Here is a 17,798-nt window from a genome sequence, read left to right as displayed (position 1 = left end):
GGAAAGCAGAAAATTTAGGTGTGAATTATGGCATGATCATAGAAGTAAATTGTAAGGATGCAGTTGAAGGTGGGGAAAGATGTAGCTGCTTAGAAGTAAGTTTATAAAGGCAATTCCAGCAGAATAGGGGATGACAGTTCTCTTATCTATATCAATGTGAAACTGGAATATATTGAGTCATTTGTAGCTTGATGTGAGAAAGCACAGCAATAAAAAAGCATGTTAGAGAGGTAGAGTTGTGTGTAATCAGTGAACATATGGCAAATGTTCATTAACTGTGATGGTTTCTGCTTCTGGTCCTTTCAAGACTGGCATATGACCTACTGGTTTTCTTTTAACCATTAACTAGGCTCCATTAGTTATATATGGCATGGATGTTCTATTTATTACTTTGATGTTCCAACATGGTGTGATGCTGTATATGTGAACACTGTACTGTGGGAAACATCCATGGTTCCCCTTACTCCTGGTCTGAGGATAGAGAAGGAAGTTGGCAGCAGAGAAAGTCTATGGATCGGTGCAGTGGCCCAGTGGTTAGCACTGCTGTCTCACAGCGCCAGGGACCCGGGTTCAATTCCAGCCTCGGTTGGAATTGAACCTGGTTGACTGAATATGTGTGGAGTTTGCACATTCTCCCTGTGTCTGCGTGGGTTTCCTCCAGGTGCTCTGGTTTCCTCCCACAGTCTGAAGATGTGTGGTTAAGGTGGATTGGCCATGCTAAATTGCTGGTAGCATTAGGTGCATTAGTCAGGGGCAAATATAGAAATGAGTCTGGAAGGGTTACTCTTCAGAGAGTCGGTGTGGACTTGTTGGGCCAAAGGGCCTGTTTCCACAATGTAGGGAATCTAATCTAATCCCTCCTTGAAGCTGGAGTGCCACTCTGGATTCTCTGAGTTCAGCTAACAGAAAAAAAACTTAATGATCTCTTACGCCAGTTTTGCTACTAGACCAGTTGTCCTCTAAGCTGCAGTAAAAATAAATATCAATACTGCAAGAAGCGGTGATTTCTACTTTATGATTAATCACTGATCTGCTTGTGACAGTATTGTGACCCAGGGCTCGTAAGCAAACTTAACTAGCTTTGATCCCTCCTACATTTTCCACATGCTGAGGGTTAAAATTGACCTCAATGATTTAATTAATTCAAATGAGGTGCTATGACTATGAAGAGCTTGACATTGTCATTATGAAATAAACAACCTGTTCAGACTGCCCTAATGTAGAAGCACACAGGCTGCTGTCAAGTTCACACACTAATTATGCATATCCATCTGCTTAAATGTGTTGCCAGCCCAACGTAGCAAGCAGAATTTTTAGCTATCCAGTTGAAATTACTTCAGGGTGAGTGGTTGCATATGAGGACAAATATTGCCATTCTAGCCAGCTTCAAAATCCTGCGACAGCTCAAGCCTCTTCTCTCTGGAACAGATGATCTGGCAGAGGTACAACACCGGCATGATGATGATAAATCTGAAACAGTCCAGGATTTCTGTTTACAATCTCTCATTCTCAGCATCTGCAGTATTTTTCTTTGGTACTGTGCTAGATCGTTCATGCAAAGTTCCCGGAGTATAACTCGTTACTTGAGTTTGAAGGGCAAATCAGGGAATCAGCATGCAGTGGACATAATTGCTGAGATGCCATGTTTCATTTATTTCCTCAGACTTCCCTCCCCCTGTAATTAAGACAGCCAGCTCCATGTAGCAACTGACGCTGTGCTGACTACAAATTTTCATATTAGTTCAGCACAGCCTTCTCCTTAAAAAACAGATGTTGTCAGTATAATGATATAACATGAAATGCATCCCACAGACTGGCCGATATTACATTTGGTGTACAGTGCACAACAGAGACTGTGCGCCCAATATCTTCATTTTCGTTTCAGTAATCACAGTTTGATTTAGCTAAATAATTGGGATCTAAGAAAACAGTGAGAAGATTTGGTTCTGAATTCATATTATATTTCTTTGTCTGGTATTTTAGAGGGCAGTATCTATTGTATTGTGATACTAATTGCATCAGGTAAAAGAATTCAAGCACATTAAGTATTCATATGCTTAACTTTACACATTATGAATTCAAGATCTTTGAACATGATGAATGTAATTTACACACACACAGGACAGGGCCACAGAAGGTGTTCGGAATTTCCATGCTGGCTCTTGATCTTGTTTACTCATACAGGGGGTGTGAGCATCATTGGCATGGTCCCCATTTATTGCCGATCCCAAATTACTCTTGTGAATTACAGTGGTGTGTTCCTTGCTTGAACCACTGCAATTTATGTGCCCCAGGTACGCCTTCAGTTTTTTTAGGTAGGGAGTATTAGGATCTTGATCCAGTAATGATGAAGGAATGGCAATCTATTTCCAATTAAAGATTGTTTAACACTTGAAGGGGAACTGAGAGGTAGCGGTGTTTCCATTCACCTGCTGCCCTTGTACTTCTAAACGGTGGAGACAATAGGTTATTGAGGTGTTGTCTGAGAAACCTTGGTAAGTTACTGCAGTTTACCTTCGAGAGCATTCACATGGCTGCCACAGTGTAGCATTGGTGGAGGTGGTGAATATTTAAGGTGGTGAATGGATTTTTACCAAGCGAGCTGCTATTATGAGGTAAAAACAATGACTGCAGATGCTGGAAACCAGATTCAGGATTAGTGATGCTGGAAAAGCACAGCAGTTCAGGCAGCATCCAAGGAGCTTCGAAATCGACGTTTCGGGCAAAAACCCTTCATCAGGAATAAGGGCAGTGAGCCTGAAACGTGGAGAGATAAGCTAGAGGAGGGTGGGGGTGGGGAGAAAGTAGCATAGAGTACAATAGGTGAGTGGGGGAGGGGATGAAGGTGATTGGTCAGGGAGGAGAGGGTGGAGTGGATAGGTGGAAAAGGAGATAGGCAGGTAGGACAAGTCCGGACAAGTCATGGGGACAGTTACTGAGCTGGAAATTTAGAACAAGGGTGAGCTGGGGGAAAGGGAAATGAGGAAACTGTTGAAGTCCACATTGATGCCCTGGGGTTGAAGTGTTTCAAAAACACCAGCAACAGTTCTCCTTCAAGATCCTCCGCTCCACGCTTTCAGCAATGCGCCGGCACCTAACCTCTCTACAGTCAGCCCTGCCTCAGCTGAGGGCCATACTCTCTCAGAATTGCAAAGGACCCACTCTGTACTACATCCTCAGGAGAATTCATACTCTGAACAAAACAGTATTTCAATTCCATCTCAAACATCAAAAACTGTAAGTACAACAAACTTTTATCCACCCACCTCCATAACCAGTGCTCCTCAAACATTCCAGAAGATTCCCCTGGCCTCGGAATCTATTCCGCCATTAGCCATGCAGCTGATACAGCTGCCACCCCCACGCTGATTGATGATGTCACTTCCGCCCCCCATCATGGCACTCCCACAACCACTTCCACCCCTCACAATTCCTCATGCATCACACGTGACATCACTTCTGCCCTTCACATCATCGCTGATGCCACATGGTCAGAGACTTCCGCCACCCCTACTGCCGTGGTCACCACCATTTCCGCCCCCACCAGCGCCACTCACCTGCATTCTGCTGATATGACCCCCACAGACCCCACTGTCACTATCCCCACCCCCCAGAACCCCGAGGGGAACACTACCCCTGCTCATGTCTCCACCCCCATTCCCCCCACCATCACACCCACTCCAGTTACAGGTTCCGCCCCCACTCCCAGCTCTACACCCACACCAGATCCCAGCTCCCAGCCCTGCCGAATTTTCACCATCTCTCTCCCCCCCCCCCCCGCCCAGACCTCCCTCTCACTGAGGACGAACGATCAGTCCTCAGCAAAGGACTCCCCTTCATCCCCCCCTGTCCACGCATCAATGAATTTAATACCCGCCGTGACGTTGAACAATACTTCCATCGCCTCCGCCTCCGAGCTTACTTTCACAATCAGGACTCCCGCCCACCTTCCGAGGACCCCTTCGCCCACCTCCAGCACACTGCATCCACCTGGACACCCCACGCTGTCCTATTACCAGCCCTCAACCTCTTCATTTCCAACTACCACCGGGACATTAACCGCCTCAACCTGTCGACCTCCCTCTCCCACTCCAACCTCTCACCCTCACAACACGCAGCCCTCCAATCCCTCTGCTCCAATCCCAGCCTCACCATCAAGCCAGTGGATAAAGGGGGCGCAGTGGTAGTCTGGCGCACTGACCTCTACACCGCTGAAGCCAAACGTCAACTTGAGGACACCTCTTCCTACTGCCCCCTCGACCATGACCCCACACCCCATCACCAAACTGTCTCCCAGACCATACAGAACCTCATCACCTCAGGAGATCTCCCACCCACAGCTTCCAACCTCATAGTCCGGGAACCCCGCACTGCCCGGTTCTACCTCCTTCCCAAGATCCACAAGCCTGACCACCCTGGCCGACCCATTGTCTCAGCATGCTCCTGCCCCACTGAACTCATCTCTACCTACCTCGACACTGTCCTAACCCCCTAGTCCAGGAACTCCCCACATACGTTCGAGATACCACCCACGCCCTCCACCTCCTCCAAGACTTCTGTTTCTCTGGCCCCCAACGCCTCATCTTCACTATGGATATCCAATCCCTCTACACCTCCATCCACCATGACCAGGGCCTCCAAGCCCTCTGTTTTTTCCTCTCCAGATGTCCCCAACAGTACCCTTCCACCGACACACTCATTCGTTTGGCCGAACTGGTCCTCACCCTTAACAATTTCTCCTTTGAATCCTCCCACTTCCTCCAGACCAAAGGCGTAGCCATGGGCACACATATGGGCCCCAGCTATGCCTGTCTCTTTGTTGGCTACGTAGAACAGTCAATCTTCTGTAATTACACCGGCACCACTTCCCACCTCTTCCTCCGCTACATTGATGACTGCATTGTCGCCACCTCGTGCTCCCACGAGGAGGTTGAGCAATTCATCAACTTCACCAACACATTCCACCCTGACCTTAAATTTACCTGGACCATCTCTGACACCTCCCTCCCCTTCCTGGACCTCTCCATTAATGACGACCGACTTGACACCGACATTTTTTACAAACCCACCGACTCCCACAGCTACCTGGATTACACCTCTTCCCACCCTACCTCTTGCAAAAATGCCATCCCGTATTCCCAATTCCTCCGCCTCCACCGGATCTGCTCCCAGGAGGACCAGTTCCACCACAGAACACTCCAGATGGCTTCCTTCTTTAGAGACTGCAATTTCCCTTCCCATGTGGTTAAAGATGCCCTCCAACGCATCTCGTCTACATCCCACTCCTCCGCCCTTAGACCCCACCCCTCCAACCGTAACAAGGACAGAATGCCCCTGGTGCTCACCTTCCACCCTACCAACCTTCGCATAAACCAAATCGTCCGCCGACATTTCCGCCACCTCCAAAAAGACCCCCCACCAGGGATATATTTCCCTCCCCACCCCTTTCTGCCTTTCGCAAAGACCGTTCCCTCCGTGACTACCTGGTCAGGTCCACGCCGCCCTACAACCCATCCTCCCATCCTGGCACTTTCCCCTGCCACCGCAGGAACTGTAAAACCTGTGCCCACACCTCCTCCCTCACCTCCATCCAAGGCCCTAAAGGAGCTTTTCACATCCATCAAAGTTTTACCTGCACATCCACTAATATCATTTATTGTATCCGTTGCTCCCGATGTGGTCCCCTCTACATTGGGGAGACTGGGCACCTCCTAGCAGAGCGTTTTAGGGAGCATCTCTGGGACACCCGCACCAATCAACCAAACCGCCCCGTGGCCCAACACTTCAACTCCCCCTCCCACTCTGCCAAGGACATGGAGGTCCTGGGCCTCCTTCACTGCCGCTCCCTCACCACCAGACGCCTGGAGGAAGAACGCCTCATCTTCCGCCTCGGAACACTTCAACCCCAGGGCATCAATGTGGACTTCAACAGTTTTCTCATTTCCCCTTCCCCCACCTCACCCTAGTTCTAAACTTCCAGCTCAGTACTGTCCCCATGAGTTGCCCGGACTTGTCCTACCTGCCTATCTCCTTTTCCACCTATCCACTCCACCCTCTCCTCCCTGACCTATCACCTTCATCCCCTCCCCCACTCACCCATTGTACTCTATGCTATTTTCTCCCCACCCCCACCCTCCTCTAGCTTATCTCTCCACGCTTCAGGCTCACTGCCTTTATTCCTGATGAAGGGCTTTTGCCTGAAACGTCTATATCAAAGCTCCTTGAATGCTGCCTGAACTGCTGTGCTTTTCCAGCACCACTAATCCAGAGCTGCTATTATGGTCCGATGGATGATAACGAGCTTCTTGAGGGCTGTTGGTGTCACAGTCATCCATGAGTGTATTCCTACATGGTCCGTGTATGCTCTTTCCATATCTAGCCTGTCAGGTCCCCAAAGAATCTTGAATGTCTCAATAAGATCCACCTCTCTCCTAAATCCCAGTGAGTACTGGTCTAACCTACTCAACCTATTCTTGTAAGACAGTCCCTCCAAACCCTATATCAGCCCAGTGAACTTTCTCTAGACTGCCTCAAATGCCAGCATATCTTTGCTTAGATTTAGGGCCCAGGACTGTTCACAATATTCCAGCTATGGTCTGACTAGAGCCTTGTATAGTTTTAACAATACCCCCCAACTTTTAAACTCCACTTCCTTAAAATTAAAGGCCAACATCTTATTTATTATCCATATTAACTGCGGAATATTCAGCTCCTCTATTCTTCCTGCCAAAGTGCATAACCTCACATTTTTTTCCACAATATATTCCATCTGTCATATTTTTGCCCACTTGCTTAATCCCTCTGCAAACTCAGTCACCCTGAGCACTTGTGTTTCCATGTATTTTGATGTCATCCGCACTTTTGGCTATAGTGCATTCACTTTCCTGATGCATGTCATCAAAATATATTGTAAATAACGGTGGTCCCAGCACTGATCCCTGAGGCATTCCACTAGTTAGAAGTTGTCATGCTGAAAATGACCCCCTTTTATCCCAACTCTGTTCTGTTAGTTAACCTGTCCTCTATCCATCGTGATACATTACCTCCAGTACTCTTAATAAGTAGCTTAAAATGCCTTCTGAAAATCCAATATATTACACACAGAGATTCCCTTTTATCTATCCTGCCATTACTGTCTCTCTAACCTTGTTCTTTCAGGGGCCGACATTCACTTTGGCTCCTCTCTTCCTCTTTATAAATTTAAAGAAGCACTTGTTTTCCATCTTAAAATTACATGAAAGTTTATCCTCAAGTTTACCTTCTCCCTCTTGAATAATTTTTTCTTTTTTTTTTGCTGGTTTGCAAAACTTCCCCAATCCTTTGATTTATCACTAATCTTTGTACATTTTGTATTTTCTTTCCATTTAGTACTAGCACGAACTTCCCTGATTAGCCCTTCGTCGCCAGGATATGTCTTTGCTGTGAGCCCCAAACTATTTTTTTTAAACGTCAGCCATTGTTCTTCAACTGTCTTTGCTACTAAATTCCTTTCCAAGTCCACACCCAAGCAGCTCTGCTCTCATTCCTTTATAATGACTTTTATTTAAGCTTAGCAGGGTTGTTTCTGACCAACTTCCTCCATCTCAAACTGAATGGTAATTCCTCTCGTGGCAGGGTCACAGTTTTCTAAGAAATCTTTCACTCTGACATTATTTATTAAAACTGTCTCATATATCACCAGGTCTAAAGTAACCTGTTCCATGGTTAAATCCACAGCTTATCATTTTAGGAGACCGTTCTGAATAGACTCTGTGAATTCTTCCTTGTGACTACCTCTGCCAATCTAACTATTTCCAATCAGCATCCATTTACACCAAACCACTGAAATTCAGCTCTTTGTGTACATTTGAATCAAGTGTGGTGATGTCTCTGATTAAGTGGCTGAATCCTGCCATCACTTTCATTATGAGCACCCTTGGGAACGGTAATTGGCCCAATTGGATTTGTGCTTTTTGTTTATTTTTCATGACATGTTAGGTATCCCTGGCAGGGTTTGTTTTTCCACCCCAATTGCCCTTGAAATGAATGGCTTCCTAGGCCATTTACAGAGGGCAGTTCAGAGTGAACAACATTCCTGCAGTTCTGGATTCTCACAGTTAGTGAGACTGGCTAAATATGGAAAATTTCCGTGCCTGAAGGATATTCGTGAGCCAGATGAGTTCTTACAGCAATCAATGATGGTTTTATAGTTACCATTACCGAAACTAGTTTTCAATTCCAGGTTTGTAAAAGTTGAATTTAACTTGTATCAGCTGCCGTGCTGGCATTTGAACGTGTCCTCAGAACATTAGCCTGGATTTCTGGATTATTGTCAAAAAGTATGGCAGTGGAAAAGCACAGCTGGTCAGGCAGGATCCGAGGAGCAGGAGAGTTATGTTTCAAGCATAAGACCTGCGTCAGGAATGTTAGGTGGGGGGTGGGGGTGCGGCAGGGGGTGCTGAGAGATAAATGGAAAGGGTGTGGGCTACGGGGAAGGTAGCTAGGAATGCGATAGGTAGATGAAGGTGGAGAGTGATGGTGATAGGTCAGGGCTGAGGGTGTAGCGGATAGTTGGGAAGGAAGATGGACAGGTAGGACAGTTCCAGAGGGCAGTGCTGAGTTGGAGAGATGGATTTAGGATAGGATCAGGTAAGATAAGGGGAGATCAGGAAACTGGTGAAATGGATTATTGGTCCAGTGGAAGTACCTTTAATGATATTACATCCTCACAAAAATAGGTCACTACCTTTCACCAGAGAGGAGCCACTTTACATCAAGCGTGACTCACCAGGAAACCTTTCTCATAGAATCCCTACAGTGTGGAAACAGGCCCTTTGGCCCAACAAGTCCACACTGGCCCTCCGAAGAGTAACTCAGCCAGACCCATTCCCCTACCCTATTATCCTATATTTAACTCTGACTAATGCACCTAACCGACACATCCCTGAACACTCTGGGCAATTTAGCACGGCCAATCCACCTAACGTGCACCTCTTCAGATTGTGGGAGGAAACCCATGCAGACGTGGGGAGAATGTGCAAACTCCACACAGCCAGTTGCCTGAGACTGGAATCAAACCCGGGTGCCTGGCACTGTAAGGCAGCAGTGCTAATCACTGAGCCACTGCACCACTCTTGCCATTTACCACAGAAGGATTTACAAGTTGATGATAGAGCTCTTTAACCATGTTATCAATACACATTCCATGGTCATCAAGTCCTGGAGGAGGACTTGAACCTATAGTTTCTGGCTCAGAAATAGGGATACCATCACTGTGCAATCAGACTTAGAAATTTTTGTACTTATGCTTCAGTCTAGCTCTCATTACAACTAATTAATTAATGCAGTACCATCTGCCTTTGCTTGGAATCTGTTCAGTATATTCATTAGTTTGAGCAGAGGAAAAAAAACTCCGTTTTCTCCAGTATTTATACTTTGATATCTTATGTAGTTGAGCATAGAGTTCATAGATTAGAGAAATTGGAAACAGCCGAGTGACAGCATGCAAAAAGAACTCATGATTAATACTTGAAGAGGAATGATTTCATTATTGGAATTTAGATTCCCTGTTATCATATGGAGCCATCCAGTCTGAGAGCATAGCATCTTACAAACAAGAAAACTGTCCAGATGTCTTCAAGTATGATTCAATAGCACAGATCCCGAATGATTTAAACGGTCAGTGTATCGGGTTCTCTCTTTATAGTATGAGCTTTTAGGAGTGGGACAGCTAATGACATTTTTAAATTGGCTACTGCTTGCTGAGATCAACCTATCTAGACATTTTTAATTAACCTGTTCAGATGTATTGTGGCTTTAACCCAGGTCTTCTGGCTCAAAGGTAGGGACAATACCGCTGTGCCACAAAAGTGCTTAAAGATCAGCCGTTATATTTGAATATGCAGACTAATCAGCTCTGTTCAAGTAGACTGTTATAATTAGTGTCAAATACAAGGTTACTCCAGTTGTTGCTTAATGAAACTGCTTCCTCAGGCATTTGAATACACTGAGATGAGAAACTGAATTATCATGGTTCAACGATAATGTTTTTCTTAAATGTGTCTTCAGAATTTTAAGATTCTTACAACAACAGTGTATTTATGTAATATTTTAAAGCAGTATGAAAGTCCCAAATCTCTTCATAGAAAAATGATCAAACAGAATATAAAGGGCATTAGGACGGATATGCATGTAACATGTTTTACTATATTACAGACACTATATAAATGTAAATTATTGTTGTAGGTCTGGAAGAGAGAACTGATGCATGTAGCCCAGGAGATTTGTAAACTGTCTGTTTGATCTTAGAATCATAGAATCCCTACAGTGCAAAAAGAGGCCATTTGGTCCATTGAGTCCCTACCAACCCTTTGAAGAACATCCCAGCTCCACGCCCCCCCTCCCCCCCACACCCTATTCCTGCTAATCCACCAAGCCCACACATCACTGGACACTATGGATAATTTAGCATGGCCTATCCACCCAACCTGCACATCTTTGGACAGGGAGGAAACCTACAAATTTGAATGAGCAGACTCCACACGGACAGTCGCCCGAAGCTGAAATCCAACCCGGGTCCCTGATGCTGTGAGGCATCAGTATTAATCACTGAGCCACCATGCCACCCCACTACATTATTTAAAGCCTGAGATATTCACTTTGCCAAGTTATTATTTAAGAACATAAGAAATATGAGAAAGAGTAGGCCACATGATCCAGTGAACGTGATCTGGTATGCAGTGTGAACATGGCTGACAGTCTAATCAACTTCACTACTCAGTGCCTTCGAATGCTTGAGTTCATTGGGGGAGACATTTCCAACATTTTATACCCTACCAGGGAAGAATTGCCTCCTCATTTCAATCTAAAGCATTTGACCTTTTCTCTGGATTCTGCAGCTTGGAGAATCAGCCTCTCAGCTATCATGTGAAATATTTCAATTAAATATCCAAAATTCAAATCATATAACAGTTCAGATTGGGTTTCTGACTCCTGTTTTCACTGGACTTTATCCCACATGATCAGAGCTGATGAATAAGTCTGTTAATCAGAGATGTTATGAGGCATGTTATAGCATTGTAATTTATCATCCGTATAATAACTTAATTGTTTATCCTGAAATACAATAGGATACTAATTTGTGGGGATCAATGGCTGTTAGGAGTGGTCCTTTGTGCTGGATGTGGGGAAAATTGTCTGGTGACATCCCAAGCTGAGAACCATTAACAGTTTATAAAATCATTTGTCGTGCCAATTAACTTTTTCAATGTAGGCAGCTTATGTAAAATCTGGCTACCTGGAGAAACTGGAGCTGTCAGAAATCTGGACAGTTTTGGTCTCAATTCTAATTCAGTAAAAGTATTTTTTTTAAATTCACTTGAATAGTTCAATTAGGTGCTGTGTTTGGATTCAGACTCCTTATTCAGTTTGTGCACTGTTCTATCCTGTGCTGTAAGCCAGTTTTTCAAAGCCAATTGACTCAGAGTACAGGAGACTAGCATGTTCCTGTGAGGATGAAAGATAAGAATGTCAAGATCTCAGATCCATGGGTGATGAGAGATGTTATAAGTTTAGTTATAAAGAAAAAGGAGACAATGTAAGATTTAGGAAGGAGAAATCAAACAAGGTCCTTGAGCAGTATAAAGGAAGCAGAGAACAGGAATTAGGTGGGTTTGAAGGGGCCATGAAATGTTCTTCTCTAGTAGGATTAAGGAGAATCACAAGGCACTTTATACAAATATAAGGAGCAAAAAGCTAACTAGGGAAATCGTAGGTCCGCTCAAGGACAAAGGATGGAATTTATGCATGGAACAAGGGAAAGTGGGTGAGGTCCTTGATGAGTACTTTGCATTGGTATTCATCAAGGAGAAAGACATGGATGATGGTACGTTTAGAGAGGTGTTAGTCGGTACTCTAAAGTATGTCAATACGAAGAAGGAAGTGGTATTGGGTGTCTTGAAAAACATTGCGTTAGGGCCTGATTGGATCTATCTACTGAGGGAGGCAAAGGAGGAAATTGCTGGGGCCTTGAAAGATCTTTGTATCCAGTTTAGCCATGGACAAGGTCCCCAAAGACTAGACAATAGATACCAAGTTCCTTTGCTCAAGAAAGCAACAGGGATAATCTGACTGGTTTATAGACTGGTGAGCCTTACATGAGTAGTAGGGAAATCATTGGAGAAGATTCTTAGGAACAAATTTACTTGGATTGGAGAAGAATCAACTTAATAGGGATAATCAGCATTGCTTCTTGCAGGCAAAGTCTTGTCTCACAAACTTGATGAAGTTTTTTGAGGAAGTGACGAAGACTGAGGATAAGGCACTGTAAATTGACTATGTGGACTTTACTAGAGCATTTGACAAGGTTCTTCGTAGTGGGCTGGTCCAGAAGATCAAAGCACATGGAATCTAAATTGGCTGGGCCAGAAAAGATAGAGGGTAGGTGTGAAGGGATGTTTTTCTGACTGGAGGGCTATGATCAGTGGTGTTCTACAAGGATTATTGCTGGATTCCCTGTCATTTGTAATGTATATAAATGATTTGCACGAAGATGTAAGTGGTCTGATTAGTAAGTTTCCAGATGAGATGAAAATTGGTGAGTTGTGGATAGTTCGGAAGGATATCAAAGGATATGGATCAGCTAGAAAGTCAGGCAGAGAAATGGCAAATGGAGTTTAATTCTGACAAGTGCAAGTTGATGCATTTTGGGATGTCAAATGCAAGAGGAAAGTACACTGTAAATGGTTGGACCTCTGGAAGCATTGATAGACAGAAAAATCATCAGGTTCAATGCCATAACTCCCTGAAAGTGGCAACACAAGTGGATAAGGTGGTAAATAAGGCATATGGCATGCTTGCCTTCATTGGTCAGGCCATTGAATACAAAAGTTGGCAAGTCATACTGATTAAGGATAGTCAACATGGCTTTGTGCATGGGAAATCATGTCTCACAAACTTGATTGAGTTTTTTTGAAGAAGTAACAAACTAGGATTGATGAGGGCAGAGAGGTAGACTTGATCTATATGGACTTCAGTAAGGCGTTCAACAAGGTTCCTCATGGGAGACTGGTGAGCAAGGTTAGATCTAATGGAATACAGGGAGAACTAGCCATTTAGATACAAAACTGGCTCAAAGGTAGAAGTCAGAGGGTGTGGTGGAGGGTTGTTTTTCAGATTGGCGGCCTGTGACAAGGATCGGTGCTAGGTCCACTACTTTTCATCATTTATATAAATTATTTGGATGTGAGCATAAGCGGTATAGTTAGTAAGCTTGCAGATGACACCAAAATTGGAGGTGTAGTGGACAGTGAAGAAGGTTGCCTCAGATTACAACAGGATCTTGATCAGATGGGCCAATGAGCTGAGGAGTGGCAGGTGGAGTTTAATTCAGATAAATGCGAGGTGTTACATTTTGAGAAAGCAAATCTTAGCAGGACTTTTACACTTAATGGTAAGGTCCTAGGGAGAATTGCTGAACAAAAGACCCTTCATAGTTCCTGAAAGTGGAGTCGCAGGTAGATAGGATTGTGAAGAAGGCATTTGGTATGCTTTCTTTACTTTGTCAGAGTATTGAGTACAGGAGTTGTGAGGTCATGTTGCAGCTGTACAGGACATTGGTTAGGCCACTGTTGGAATATTGTGTGCAATTTTGGTTTCCTTCCTATTGGAAGGATGTTGTGAAACTTGAAAGGGTTCAGAAAAGATTTACAAGGATGTTGCCAGGATTGGAGGATTTGGGGCTGTTTTCCCTGGAGTGTCGGAGGCTGAGGGGTGACCTTCTAGAGGTTTACAAAATCATGAGGGGCTTGGATAAGACAAATAGACAAAGTGTCTTGCCTGGGGTGGGGGAGTCCAGAACTAGAGGGCATAGGTTTAGGGTGAGAGGGGAAAGATATAAAAAAGACCTAAGGGGAAACGTTTTCACACAGTGGGTGGTACATGTATGGAATGAGCTGCCAGAGGAAGTGGTGGAGGCTGGTACAATTGCAACATTTAAAAGGCATTTGGATGTGTATATGAATAGGAAGGGTTTGGAGGGATGTGGGCTGGGAGCTGGCAGGTGGGACTAGATTGGGTTGGGATATCTAGTGAGCATGGACGGGTTGGACTGAAGGGCCTGTTTCCCTGCTGTACATCTCTACAACTCTATGCTATAGGTATATGAGACTTTGATCAGGCCATATTTGGAGTACAGTTGGCAGTTCACCACCTGGCGCCTGGAGGAAGAACGCCTCATCTTCCGCCTCGGAACACTTCAACCCCATGGCATCAATGTGGATTCCACCAGTTTCCTCATTGCCGCCTCCTCCACCTCACCCCAGCTACCTGCCTATCTTCCTTTCCACCTATCCACTCCACCCTCCTCTCAGACCTATCACCTTCATCCCCACCCCCACTGTACTCTATGCTACTTTCTCACCCCCCCATTTATCTCTCCACTCTGCAGGCACCTGCCTGTATTCCTGATGAAGGGCTTTTGCCCGAAACGTCGATTTTCCACTCTAATCTAGGTTCTGGTCACCATACTATTGGAAGGATGTGGAGGCTTTGGAGAGGGTGCAGAAGATGTTTACTGGGACGTTGACTGGATTGGAGTGTATGAACTATAAGGAGAGGTTGGGCAAACTTGGATTGTTTTCAATCGTGAGTGTGGTGCTGGAAAAGCACAGCAGGTCAGGCAGCATCTGAGGAGCAGGAGACGCGACATTTCTGGCAGAAATCCTTTATCAGGAATGAGCCTGTGAGCCGAGGTGGTGGTGAGATAAATGGGAGACGGGGGTACGGCTGGGGGAAAAGTAGCTGAGAGTGCAAAAGGTGGAGCTGATGGTGATAGGTCAGAGAGAGGGTGGAAAGGAAGATGTTCAAATAGGACAGGTCATGAGGGTGGTGATAAGGTGGGGAGAGGGGAAATCTGGAAACTGGTGAAATCCACTTTGCTACCATGGGGTTGGAGGATCATGAGGTGGAAGATGAGGCATTCTTCCTCCAGCTGTCGGATGGTTACAAATTGGTGATGGAGGAGGCCCAGGACCTGCATGTCCTTGGCAGTGTGGGAGGGGAAGTTGAAGTGTTTGGCCACAGGTTGGTGGGGTTGGTTGGTATTGGTGTCCTAGGGATGTCCTCTGAAGCACTCTGTGAGTAGGTGACCTGTCTCCCAAATGTAGAGGAGACTGCATCAGGAGCAAAGGATACAGTAAATGATGTGTAGAAGTGCAGGTGAAGCTTTGGTGGTTGTGGAAGACTCCTTTGGGACCTTGGACGGAGATGAGGGGATCGATGTGGGCGCTGGTTTTGCAATTCCTGTAGTGGCAGGGGAAAGTGCTGAGCGGAGAGGGTGGGTTGTTGGGGGGGCATATACCTGACAAGGGAGTTGCGGAGGGAATGGTCTTTCCAAAAAGAGGATGGGGGATGGAGGGAAATATATCCTTGGTGGTGGGGTCCGTTTGTAGGTGGTGGAAATGGTGGAGAATGATGCGATATATATGGATGTTGGTGGGGTGGAAGGTGAGGATTGGGGGATTCTGTCCTTGTTGCGGTTGGAGGGGTGGGGTTTGTGGACGGAGGTGCGGGATGTGGATGAGATGTGCTGGAGGGCATCATAACCACATGGGAGAGGAAATTGCAGTCTTTAAAGAAGGAAGCCATCATCTGGTGTGTTGTGTGGTGGAACTGGTCCTCCTGGGAGCAGATGTGGCGGAGGCGGAGGAATTGGGAATAAGGGATAGAATTTTTGCAGGAGGCAGGATGGGAGGAGGTGTAGTCTGGGTAGCTGTGGAAGTCTGTGGGTTTGTAGAAGATGTCAGTGTTGAGTCAGTCCCCGTTGATGGAGATGGAGAGGTCCAGGAAGGGGAGGGAGGTGTGTAGAAGATGTCACTTGTTTTCACTAGAGCGTCGGAGGCTGACTTGATAGATGTTTATAAATTGAGAAGAGTGAATAGGGTAGATAGTCGGAGTTTCTTTCCCAGGATGGAAATGTCAACCACAAAGGGGCATAGGTTTAAGGTGGGGTCAAGGTAAGTTTAGGAGATGTGCAAAGCAAGTAATTTTTACACAGTTGGTAATAGATACCCGGAATATGCTGCTGGGGATTTAGTTGAAGCAGATATGATAGCAAAGTTTAAGGGCATTTAGACAGATACAAGAACATGTAGAGAATAGAGGGATATGGACTATGAGCAAGTAGATGGGATTAGTGGGCCAAAGGGCCTTTTCCTGTGTTGTACTGTCTATGTTCTTAACTCTTACCCAATGTGCCTTGAACTGCACCACCCACAACTCAATCACCCAAATGGAAATCTGAAAATATCTAAAATCTGGGAAGGCCTCGATCCTGAGGGTGCCAGACTTGAGGTGTCCTACCTGTACAGTTTTAAGAGATGAAAGTATAATATATTAGCTTGTCCCATAATTTGTTACCTAGATATTTTTAATCAATCTGTTCAGAGGTCATCTAACATCTCTGGAACAGATAGGTCTTGAACCCAGGTCTCCTGGCCGAGAGGTAAGGATATTACCACTGCATCACAAGAGTCCTAAGAATTTGTAACCTACATTAAACTGTTTAATGATAAATTAAAAGTATACCTATTGGGAAAATATAGCAGGTCAAGCATTTTGTAGAGAAACAAAACAGAGTAGCTTTCCAATAATGAGTCTTAATTTAGTGCATACAATTACATGCATTTCCTTGTAGGTTAATATTTTTAGTTTAATCTTATTTGAGGCTTGTGTGAATATAATTTGGTATTAACTCTGACTTTCCTCAGATGTATGTCAGCCGCAATAAATGATGCTGGAATAACACCAGAGGATGTTACATACATCAATGCCCATGCCACCTCCACACCACTAGGGGACGCAGCTGAAAACCAAGCCATCAAGAGATTGTTTAAAGAGCATTCACATTCCCTAGCTGTGTCTTCCACTAAAGGAGCCACTGGTCATCTCCTAGGGGCAGCTGGAGCAATAGAAACTGCATTTACAGCCCTGGCCTGCTTTCATGGGATCGTTCCTCCAACATTGAATCTTGATAAGACTGACCCTGATTTTGATTTGAATTATGTTCCTATAACAGCCCAAGAATGGATAACTTCAAAAAGGCGTATTGCACTGACTAATTCATTTGGATTTGGAGGCACTAATGCAACACTCTGCTTGGGGAGTGTCTGATCATGTTTTATATTAACAAATAATGGAAAGCTGTATTGTCTGGCTGTACGTTTCAGAAAGTTCGGAACATCTGAAAAAGCCGTGAAACGTTGGTCCCGGAATATCTATCACTGGGACTCTGTCATCATAACAAGGACATAGAGTCAAATGTTAACAACAATGAGTGACAATGCTATTCTGGATAACTTCATTCATTTTTTTTTCCATTGGCAACTGTAGACATCTTCATCCATGAATCAAAAAAACAAAAATGGAGTTCCATGCTTTGTGTTTATTATTATGGCACTTTTGTTAAACCCAGTGAGTGAAATTTGTAACTTAAAAATGTTTTGCTGCTAAAGCTTGAAAAAATACATTACAAAATATTTCAATTTGAATGTTATAAAAAGCACTATAGAATTAAACTATCTTTGATACAGCATGTTCCAGTCTGAGCTGTCTCAATAAAATTTCAAAGCCTTTGTTGTTCACAATCTACCTTCCATGTCTGACCCATAGCCCCGGAGGTGCTCTGCAGCTTCCAGACCCTCAGTGTACTATGGGTGAAAGCCTTAGACAGAATTTTGCAGCCACTGTCCCATGCCAGAACCATGAAATGTGTGAGTCTGCAACACTTTGTTGAAGACAATACGTTGGAAGACAAGCAAGTC

At 44.8% G+C, this 17,798-nt stretch overlaps 1 protein-coding gene across 2 annotated transcripts in view; it reads left to right on the top strand.

Annotated features, from left to right (window-relative positions):
• oxsm (3-oxoacyl-ACP synthase, mitochondrial) overlaps positions 1-17,555 on the top strand; it is a 28,499-nt gene extending 10,944 nt beyond the window's left edge. For both annotated transcript variants that reach the window (XM_072575237.1, XM_072575238.1), the window contains exon 3: positions 16,746-17,555. In XM_072575237.1, the coding sequence (XP_072431338.1) occupies positions 16,746-17,148 (403 nt within the window). In that variant the 3' untranslated portion in view covers positions 17,149-17,555. The remainder of the gene's footprint in view (positions 1-16,745) is intronic.
• The last annotated feature ends 243 nt before the right edge of the window (positions 17,556-17,798 follow it).

Source organism: Chiloscyllium punctatum, chromosome 8 (assembly GCF_047496795.1).
Source record: "Chiloscyllium punctatum isolate Juve2018m chromosome 8, sChiPun1.3, whole genome shotgun sequence".
In the NCBI taxonomy this organism is placed as follows: Eukaryota; Metazoa; Chordata; class Chondrichthyes; order Orectolobiformes; family Hemiscylliidae; genus Chiloscyllium; species Chiloscyllium punctatum.
This window is presented reverse-complemented; position numbering and strand designations above follow the sequence as displayed.